Genomic DNA, 10369 nt, shown 5'->3' with positions numbered 1-10369 from the left:
CGGCCTGAGACTGGCAGGCGGCCGGAGCATACGCTCTTTGTTATGTTGGTCACTAGAGCTGGAACAAGTGGCCAAAAGCCCCAGAGATTCGAAGTGGAGATGGGAAGTGGCCCCTAGGAGGGGTCTGCCACTGTAGCTCTGTGCTGCCTGCTCCCCAGTGCCTGTACTCGGCAATCCCCTCCTTCCTCCCAGGCTGGCTCTGGTTCCCGTGCCCAGGGCACCTGCGGGAGTCAGCAGAGCCTCACACACAGGCCTGCCTCTCTGCCTCATGCCCTGCTGGGCTCTGGGTTTGCCGCTGTGAGTTTGGCCAGGCTGGGGTGCACGAGAGTGTGTACAAGGCCTGAGGTGTCCCACTGAATCCTCATCAGCAGGAGGACCCACGTGGATGACCAGTGTGCAGAGGAGCTCTCACTGTGGCCTGGATGGCAGCCTTTTATTAATGACAGCAGTGACAATAGCAGCAATGATGGCTGCCACCCACTGTGTGCCTACCATATATGTATGTGATACATATATGTGTCACATATGTGTCAAGTTTCGGCAAATTGCAGCTCACGGACTCCCAGGTGGTGGTGGGGGCACTACTGAGATGAAGGCCTCCTGGCTCTTGGGGGAACTTCCACAGCTCCCCTCCACTGCCCTGACCCTGGATGCCTGGGACATGGGCCCGTTCTGCAGACCCCTTGCCCGGAGCTGACCATCCCCCCAGGCTGTGGGCCAGGTTGGGGAAATACCCAGCCCCTAGCTCTGGGCATGCAGGGCCCTCCCAATTGCCTCCACTGAGCTAACTTTGAAGTTGTGGGGAACCCAGGTGGGAGTGACGGGGCCCAGCAGCACCCCAACTGTGGGGAGATACACTGGGTTGGGGTTCCCCTTGGTTGTGTCCAGTGGCTGGGTGCTGAAGACACTCAAGTCTGGGTTCAAATCCCAGCCCCACCCATTTCCTGATGTCTGCGTGGCCTTGGCTGTCACACTCCATCTCTGACCTGTCTCCTCACTCCTTGGATGGGAGGGATGATGCTGCAGGGGCAACTGCTTTCTCTTTCTACATCTCTTCTGGCGCATCCGACAGGAACCTCTTCCTTCCAGAAGTGCTGGGGAGACGGGTTGCTTCTGGCCAGGCTGGAAAAGGGGACGGGAGGCCCCGGCAGGCAGCTGACACTCCACTCCCTCCAGGGAGCAGGTGAGCCTGGGGTGAGCCTGTGCTCTTTGGGCCTTGTCTGCTTGAGGGCGCAGGGCGGGTCATACATGGTGCTCTGAGCAGTTGGTCAGGTGAGGGGGCACTGCAGACCGACTCTGGAGGGGCTGAGGTCTAGACACGGAGATGGACACAACAGGGGGCCCGACACTGGCCACAGGGTTACCCCATCTCCCCTCCAGCATGGCCCCCTGATTCTCGCTCCCCATGATTCCTACGATCAGTTGTCAAATTAGGGTGACTGAGGGGCCAGCTTGGTGGCGTAGTGGTTAAGTTTTCGTGCTCCGCTTCAGCAGCCTGGGGTTCACGGGTTCGGATCCTGGGTGTAGACCTACACACCACTCATCAAACCATGCTGTGGAGGCGTCCCATGTACAAAATAGAGGAAGACTGGCACAGATGTTAGCTCAGGGCCAATCTTCCTCACCAAAAAAAAAAAAAAAAAAAATTAGGGTGACTGACTTGTCCTGTTTGCCTGGCCCTTTTCCTGTTTTAGCCCTGACAGTCCCACTTTTTAGGAAAACCTCCCAGTTTCAGGCAAACTGGGACGGTTGGTCACCCTCTTCTCATTTGAGTCAAGATCAAGATGGCCAGGGAGGGGATGAGGGACAGGAATGGTACTTAGAATCTCCATAAATGCTGGCCTTGGGGCATTACGATAAAAGCATCCTGAAACTAGGCAAGTGGAATACCACGCCCAGCCCTGGGTTTACAGCAGGGCCTCCAGGGAGGATCCCACCCCACACTCAGCCTGCTCTCTCCTTCCCACCCCACACCCGGGGCCAAGCCCCCGCCACAAACAACAAGTGACAGCCGTCTTTATAAGTATGTTTTTATTGAAAATAAAAAAGGTGTGGAGCTTTCTTCCTCGTATGTAGCATACAGCCCACCCCCAACGCTGCGGTCCTGCTTCCTGTGCAAAGTCTCAGCACAAAATTGACATCAATGGCTCGTGGGTGGACAAGTCGGCACCGATTGTACGTTTGTCCATCGAGACAGAACTCCTAGGAACAAGAGCCATCTTCCCGTGTACACTCAGCACATCGTTAGGAAGGCAGATCTCAGGATATTTACATTCATGCATTACACATCTCACACTACCTGTGCTGTTTAAATCATACTTTGTACAGATTCAGAGAGTACAGTAATTTTGTATATATATATAGATATCTCTTTAAATATATATATAACTATATATAATATATATGTCTATATTTTTACAGCTATTAGTCTTTCTTCCAAAACTTGCTTTAGAAGTTTCTGAGGAACATCTGAAAACTCTGGGAGATCCTATATGCCATTCTAAAGTTGGGCTCAACTAGGAGACGGTTGAAAAATATCTATTTGAGAAAATGCAGAGCAGGAATGTGCATTTCGTTCTCGACCTCAAGTCCGGACTACTCTGAGGATTGGTCTGTGTTCAGGGGCTCCAGATAGATTCCTTAAATAAAAGTTCTAAGCTCAAATACGAGGCCAGGGTGGTTTTAGGGACATTTCTGTTGCTTAAGCTAAAAATCTGGTGGGGCTGCCTCGCTGGACCTGTGAGAACTGTCTTCCGAATGGCGGGTTCTGAGTTCGGGGGGGTGTTCTCAAGCGAATTCTTTGTCAAAAACTGGGCTCTTCTCTTGGTTTTCATTAACTGGGTGAGAAGAGATTTTACAAACCCAATTTGGGGGAATTTATGCACAAGCTTAGTTTTTCACCGAGTCCTGGTTGTGTCCCCAGGGAAGGGGATACTGGCCCGAGTGTGATGGATGGTTCACTGGTGTTCCTCCAGGGGAGCCTCGCCTGGGGCTGGAGGATTAGGCTAATTGCAAAATCCAAGCCTCCTAGGTTTAAGCCAAGGTCAGAGAAGGTAGGACGGGTGACTTTGTGCAAAGCTGGGTTATGCCCTTTCTTCCTCCATGTCCCTCCAGGCTGGCTGCTCAGCACTCCATGACACTTAGCCAGAATCCCCTCTCTGGCCAAAGGTGCCCTCCCATCACTTCTGAGCCCAGGGTGGCATGTGCTTAGGACCAGGGACCTGCCCAGGTGTCTGCGCAGGGAAGAGGCAGGGGAATCAGCAGGAGACTGCAGGCAGAGGGGAAAAGTGCACTGGGGTGGGGTCTGCCCTGCTGCGGACCCTCACCCTCTAGCCTGTTTGTCACCCAGCTCTGCATCCTTTGGGGAAGTGGAGGGCGTCAACCAAGAGTCCTGTAAAGTGCTCACCAGGTTGGGGGCAATGCTGAAGGTCACTGGTGGCACTGTGCCATGCTAAGGTGCACAGGGAAAGCAAAACCCGAATCCAAACCAAACCAAGTCCTCATGGAAGGAAAATGGAAAAGAAAACTCTTTCTGGGAGGGTATGCACTGGTCCTGTCCTCAGCCTGTACCCAGTGACCTGGGGGCAGGACCTGGGTTACAGTCACAGCAAACTCACCTTCTCCCCTCTGCTCTCCAAAAGACAGCTGGACACAGACAACTCAGTGGGTGTAAGGGCTCTGTGACAATGGATGTCTCAGTTCAGCACAAATGGGGACGAGTTTTCAGTCTGTCAGTCTCACCTGGATGTGAAAGTCTCACCTGTGGCCCCAACACCCTCCAGAAACCTACACCCTCCAGAGAGCTACACTGGTGGTTTGGCAGGCAGATGGGGTCTACCTAGCTAAGTTCCTACATAGCCAGAAAGTGGAACCATTAAATGTGTCTGGTTCCTTCTGAGTAAGTGTGTGGGTGGTGAGGGAACCACAATGTCAGAAGTGTTCTTCCAATCCACCAGGGGATGCAAAACCACAAGGCCGCAGTCTCCATGGTCCTAGTGACATGCCCACATGGGAAACAGGCTGGCACACCGGGGTTACCGGGCCTGGAGGGTCCCCTCCTCCCACCCTCTCCCTTCCCTTCATCCACTAACCACTCTCGAGGGGTCAGCATGTTAGAACATAAGACCTCGCACAGGGACATTCAAAGAGAGCCACTGGAAGAATACCACCTCTTTCTGGCGAGGGGATGCCTGGGGGCTCTCAGGAGAAGGTCTGAGTACCCGCTCAGGGTCTCAGGGGAGTGTCAGGGAGACCCTGCACCAGGCCAGCTCGGCCCAGCCCAGAGTGCCCACAGTGGGTTTGGCATAAGTGGTGGCCTCTGTCGGAGGAGGCAGGGCCTGGCTCACATGGCTGCATTGGTTCCTACGAGGGTCAGGTGTGGGAATGAGTCCAAGAAGAGGCGTAGTGGCCTCTGTCCTTCCCGGGCTCTTGGCCTAGGGTTCCGTGAGTTGTTTTGCCCCTGGAAGGCCAGACACTACCCCAGAGTGTAAACGAGCCCCTCTGTCTGCTCAGTCAGGAGGAGACTCTGCAGGCCGGGCTCACAGCCCTCTGCAGCAGGGAGTCAGGAGTCAGGGGCCCAGAGTGTTGATGGGGACAGGAGGGAGAAGGCGGGCCCTGAAGACTGAAGACAGTCGCAGATGGGGCAATGGACAGATGTGTGGGAAGCACCTTTGAAAGGGGACATCTCAGGGCTGTGCCGATGGCTTCTGTTGGGAATGGCAAGGTCAACGGAGAAGCAGGCAGGCTTCCTGGGCAGGAGAAGAGGTTTTCTGGCAGAGGAGTGGCCCCTGGATCGCCTTTGCTTTGGCTGAAGGGGGATGCCTCCCGGCCCCAGCAGACAGACTCCCTGCCTTTGTCAGAGCAAGTGCTTTACACAGCAGCTGGGTGACAGCAGATGGAACGCAAGACAAGGAAGAGACATGGAGAGCCTCGGGCAGGGGCGCTGCTCCGGGTGCAGCATGCAGGTGAGCCTGGCTCAGCCTGGCGTTTGCACTGCCCTTGCCTGTGGCCTAACCAGGGGCAAGGCTGGGAAGAGGATGATTTCTCCTTTGGGAGGCTCAAGGCCTGCAAGGCAATGAAGTCCTGGACAAGCCCTGAGGCAGCTTGTGTCCACCTGCCTCCCCGTGTCCACTAGTGCCACCAAGGTGCCCCTCTGGCAGCGGGTCCAGGGCCTGCAGACTCACACCACGGCGCTGTTCACATCCACCCCTTTGCTCTGCGAGGAGGTCATGGGATACTCAGCCACGCTGGTGCCGTTCTCCTCTTTCCTCAGTGGTTTCCTGGGAGGGGGCAGAGAAGCAGGGAAGGAAAGGGAAGGGGAGCGAGGGACATCCATTAGTTATCAATGACTGGCAGGAGGGTATCACGCCCTCCCAGTTAGCCCACCAGGCTCTGTTCTGGGTTGGCATTCTTGGGCTGCTCGTTCTTGAGGAGGTCAACTAGAAGTTGAAAGCGGTCTTAACTAGAAGGACCATAAAATATGTCATGCAAAACAGGGCATAGTTGAATGAAAGAGGGGAGCTACTAATAATGAAGCAGGAAGAACAGGCCGGAATTGGAACTGTTCTGGACAAACCAGAATGTCTGGTCAGCCTAGTGTGATGTATGGTCAGGCTTATGATTGATCCCTTCGATCATGAGCAACAGACATGAAGATGAATATTTGGGGGTGCAGATGGTTAAAAGAGGAGAGGTGCTAGTGGTTGGATTTTGCAGTCTTGCCTCTGTGTGGTCAAAGGCAAGTGGAAAATGTGATGAAGTGGATGGCAGTGATAGGGATGCTGGCGTAATGGTGGTAGTGATGGCAGTGGAGGAGACAATGTGATGGTGATGACAGTGGTGATGACAGATGATGGGTTGATGGTGGTGGTAATGGTAATGGTGGTGGAGGTTGTGATGGTGCTGGTAACGATGGTGGAGATGGAGATGGTGGTGGTGATGATGGAGTTGATGGTGGTTGTGGTAATAGTGGTGGAGGTGGTGGTTATGATAGTGGTGCTAGTGCTAATGGTAATAGTCGTGGTGGTGGTGCAGTTGGTGGCAGTAACAATGGTGGTATTGTGGTGGTGACGATGACGGTGAATTAGTGCACACTAGTGGTTCTCAAACACTTCATGTTGAGCCACTTGAAGCTCATTCCAGAGCTTAACCCCAAGAGACATTCCTCCCACGCACACAGGGGCTCGGGAAGACTGGGAGGGAGGCTTTGAGAAGGCTCTTGTTCTCTCACCGAGGTTCTGAGGTTCTGAATTTACAGTACGACTTTCTGGCCTGGCTCAAATCCCACCTCCTCTCTTGAGTGGTTCGGGAGGGCTCCAGCCCCACCCTGGGCCTGAGTGGCTACAGCCTACTGATCTAGGCCATAGCTGCTGTTGAGCCCACTCCCACGCCACTGTGCTGTCTCTTGGGTGGGTCTGAGGCCCACGGGGTGTAGCTCAGACACCCCGTGTCCCCAGTAACGCTGGGCTGAGCCTGAACTGGCCTTTGTTGTGTGTTGTCTAAACTGAACATTTATGGTCATTGTTGAAAGCTCGGGGATTGATTGCTTCTGCCTTCTCAAATGTCCCTAGAGCCTCCCTAAACCCTGCGTGAGAAGGGCTGGTACTGGTTACTAGTTTGATGCCTACAGGATAAAGCCCTGCATGAATTAGTTTAGGGGAGGGAGGGTCTGCGAGGTGGTTATCAGTAGTTTCATGGGGTATGATTACCAGGCCTGCTCAGAGACGGCACCCCAAGATCAAATCTATTAACTGTTCCCTTTTCTCTTGCAGCAGAAGTAGCTTACAAAACCCATGAAGAAACTCAGGTGCCCTCGCTTTGGGTGTCAGACCCAGCCACCATGGATTATTCTAGAAATGCGAGATGCAAACCAACACTTCCTCCCATGGTGTCTCACGCTCTGTGTAAAGCACTCTCAGCCACAGATCTTCTTATCCCCTCTCACAATGGTCCTCTGAAGAAGCTAGGCCCGGAGTTAAGAGACTCATTTCATGGCGAAACTGAGGCTTAGGGAGAGCTGTGACTTGCCCGAGGACCTCCAGCTGGCTTGTGGTGGTCCTACCATGTCCTGGCCCAGATATCTTTCTGTTAAATCAGCATTCCCAGCAGGCATTCCCCCCAAATGCGCTCTGTGGTCCAATCAGCTTGGGAAGGCCTTCCTCCACCCTCTTCCTGGAGATTCCCAAAAGTTCTCAAGAGTCCTCCAAGAAGCCTATCTCATTTTGCTTTAACCCAGCACATTCCATGTTACGGGGCCTGAGAACCCCATTTATGTAGACGGTCACAGACACTTTCTGGAAGCCCCAGGTTTGCAGGGCTCAGATGAGTTGCCTTGTTTGTGATGGGCTTGTAGAAATCACGGACTCTGAGCCGACCTCTGCCCCTAGGCCTTTTCTCCCTCTGTCTCCTTCATCCCTCCTCCTGTCCCACCCACCCCTTTCCAGGGGCTTCAAGCAGCCCTGACTTTGCTGGGTGGGCTTGATTTCCAACTCAGCAAGTTTGCATGGCCTGGAAAATTGGCGTTGGGGTGCATTTTTTTACACCCCTGTGTTGTCCCCACCAGGAGGCCACCAATGGACTTCAGTGAGATTCCTACACTTATTGTCAGCATAGGAGAGGGAGAATCGACTTCAGAATCAGGATTCCAGAAAATATTAATGGGCAAAAATCTCTGGGCCCAAACCCACACTGCTTTTCTCCCTAATAAATATTCCATCTTGGGCCAGGTCTGAAAAATCACCTGCAACAGGCCCAGGTCAGGGGACATAAGGCTTAGGGGCCTGCGAGGGTGGGTAACGAAGAAGTGAAGCTGGGAGTCTGCAGCTCCCACAGAAATGGGCACAGGCCGGAGGGCACGGAGATCCGTCCTTTTCAGGGGGACGGTAGGAATCAGCAGGATTTCTCCTGCCAGAAGAGGAGAGATTTCTAAAGCCAGGCTGCTGGCTGGGAGACCCCTAGGCATTCCCAGGGCCTTAGGGGAAACGGTGGCTCAGAGGGCCTGGCAGGAAGCAAGCCTGGCTGGCGGGACAGTGGGGACAGAGAGACAGCCCAGGGCCCAGCTCAGACAGCTCCCAGGCAAGAAAGGACGCGCGGGGTCTGGGCAGGGCCTCCACCCAGCCAAGACGGCACCTGTGGCTAGTGCAGCCCCACACAGGAGCGTTCCAAGAGCCTGGGCATGGCGAGGGGTGAGGGTGGCTGTCCTCAGGGATCTCTTGACAAGTGCACTTGGTCTGCTCCCCTTCTCCTCCCCCGGAGCTGAGCCCCCACACACTCTGCTCCCGGGGCTGTAGCCCCAACCCACTCCCGAAGCCTTTCTGGGCTTCACTGGAGCCCAGCGGAAGCTGGAGATTTACCTACAGCAGGAGACAGCTCTACCTTGCCCCTCCCACTCTGTCTTTCACTAAGCATGCACTTCAGGGTGACACTGCGGAAGTGCTGAGAGGCAGATGTCATGGCTCAGTAAACCCCGGCTCCGCCACATTCTAGCTGTGTGACCTTGGGCAAGCCGATTAACCTCTCTAAGCCTCAGTTTCCTGGTCTTTAAAATGGGCACAATAATGGCTTGTTGGGAGGATTACAAATGTTAATGCCTGCCAAGCGCTTAGATGAGCATCGGGCATACAGTAAGTGCTCCATAAGTGTTTGTTAGCTCTCAGTACTGCTGTTGGAAAGGTGTCAGCGGGGAGCGCCTCCCACTGCTGGCAGCAGCCAGCGTTCACCTGTCCGCACAGACCTCCTACCTAATCTACACCCCGTGGGGCTCAGGAAATGCTAGAGACTTGCTAGGACCCAGGCTGGCCCCACCGTGCTGTGAGCCAGCCAGGGCTGGTCCTGCTAAACCAAAGAAAGGCATTTCTGGCCGGGTGCAGGAAGAGACGGCCACAGACGGCTCCTTACAGGGCATGGTTCCTACAACCAAAAGAAAGGGTGGTGAGCTTTTCCTTGGCCGTGTCCAGGATTCCTGCGGGTCGGAGTGCGGGTTCTCCCACCTGGAGACCTCTCCCCCCGCCCCGGGCCCAGCAGGCAGCAGGCGCTCCACGTTCTCTGCCTGGAGTGCTGTGCTGACAGCCCCCGCCGCACACACCAGCAGTCACGGGCCCTGAGCAGGGAGGGCCAGGCCCCAGGCTCCCCTCCTGGGCCCTGCTGACAGCGATGGGACAGGTCCCATCCTCAGCCTGCTGCTCTGCCGGGGAAGCTGGAGGCAAAGAAGAGCTCGGACGATCCTGAGAAAGGACGCCGGCTCGCTTCTTGCCTCGCGCTCCCCACGGAAGTGTCTGCTTTCAGGGAAGTGAAGGTTAAAGGTCTCGACCCCCTCTTCTGAAGGCATTCATCCTCCCCACCGCCCATCCCGGACACACACACGCACACACACACACACCACACACCACACATACACAAATACCCATGTACACACACACACGGTTCCACAACGAGATGCCCTGTAGACTGCAGGCTTCTCCAAACCTGGGTCAAGAAGCCAGAAAAAGCCTCTCTGAGCCAGCGAGGGTCAGTGACCGTGAGAAGCAGCAGCCCCACTTCCAGCCCTGAATGCCTCTCCTCCACCACCCAGGTGCGGGTGAGTCAAGTATGTGGCTGATCTACACCCTCACACTCCAGTCGAGCCGACTGTTCTGACTACCTCCCCAGGGCTTACTCGTTCAGCCGCCTCTGCTGAGCAAGTCGAAGGACGGCGCCTGTGAGTCTCACGGGTTGCGTTCTCCCCGGGGACCTGCTGGCAGGGTAAGGCATCTGCATCTTATTCTGAGAGCAGTGGGGAGCCATCTGAGGCCTCCTTACATCAGAGATTCCATTCTACCCCCTTGCCCTGCCCTATGACCTTGCCCCAGCACGTCTGGAGAGAGGAGATCAGAGAGGGATGGAGCTTCTTGGTGACAAAAGGAAAAGGTCCCAAGAAGCAGGGACCTGTTTGAGTCTCCTGTCCACCAGCACCGAGCACACCCTCAGTCTGCTTGCCCTTCTGTCAATGACTGGCCTGCAGTGCCACATGCCTGGGCCCCATGGCCCCACAGCACCGAGGACGTCGGGCCGACAAAGCAGCTCACCCCTGCTGCCCGCCTCCTACCGCCAGGACGGAATGTCATCCCCCATCACAGCAGGCGGGTCGCTTGGGAGAACAAATAAGCCCAAAGAAGCATCTGAAGGCAGGTGCCCCAGGCCCTTCTGGGTCCAATCTCTTCTTGGAGGGAGGATTGTGGTGCTGATGATAATGAGAGACACTGTGGCATCTGGGACTCAAAAGAAACCTGCATGTCAGTCCCATCACTGGGGGAAAACCAAACCATAGACAACCTAGAGGACAGCAGCGTGGTCCAGGGGAAAGAGCGCTGGCCCAGGAGTTAGAAGATTGAAT

General features: G+C 55.1%; 1 protein-coding gene across 2 annotated transcripts in view; it reads right to left on the bottom strand.

Annotated features, from left to right (window-relative positions):
* Positions 1–2016: 2016 nt before the first annotated feature.
* Positions 2017–10369, bottom strand: part of PRIMA1 (proline rich membrane anchor 1) — a 63396-nt gene continuing 55043 nt past the window's right edge. For both annotated transcript variants that reach the window (XM_087448018.1, XM_014790509.2), the window contains exon 5: positions 2017–5279. In XM_087448018.1, coding sequence (XP_087304144.1) covers positions 5180–5279 — 100 coding nt within the window. In that variant the 3' untranslated portion in view covers positions 2017–5179. The remainder of the gene's footprint in view (positions 5280–10369) is intronic.

Source organism: Ceratotherium simum, chromosome 24, assembly GCF_057802395.1.
Source record: "Ceratotherium simum simum isolate JZ-2026a chromosome 24, ASM5780239v1, whole genome shotgun sequence".
In the NCBI taxonomy this organism is placed as follows: Eukaryota; Metazoa; Chordata; class Mammalia; order Perissodactyla; family Rhinocerotidae; genus Ceratotherium; species Ceratotherium simum.
This window is presented reverse-complemented; position numbering and strand designations above follow the sequence as displayed.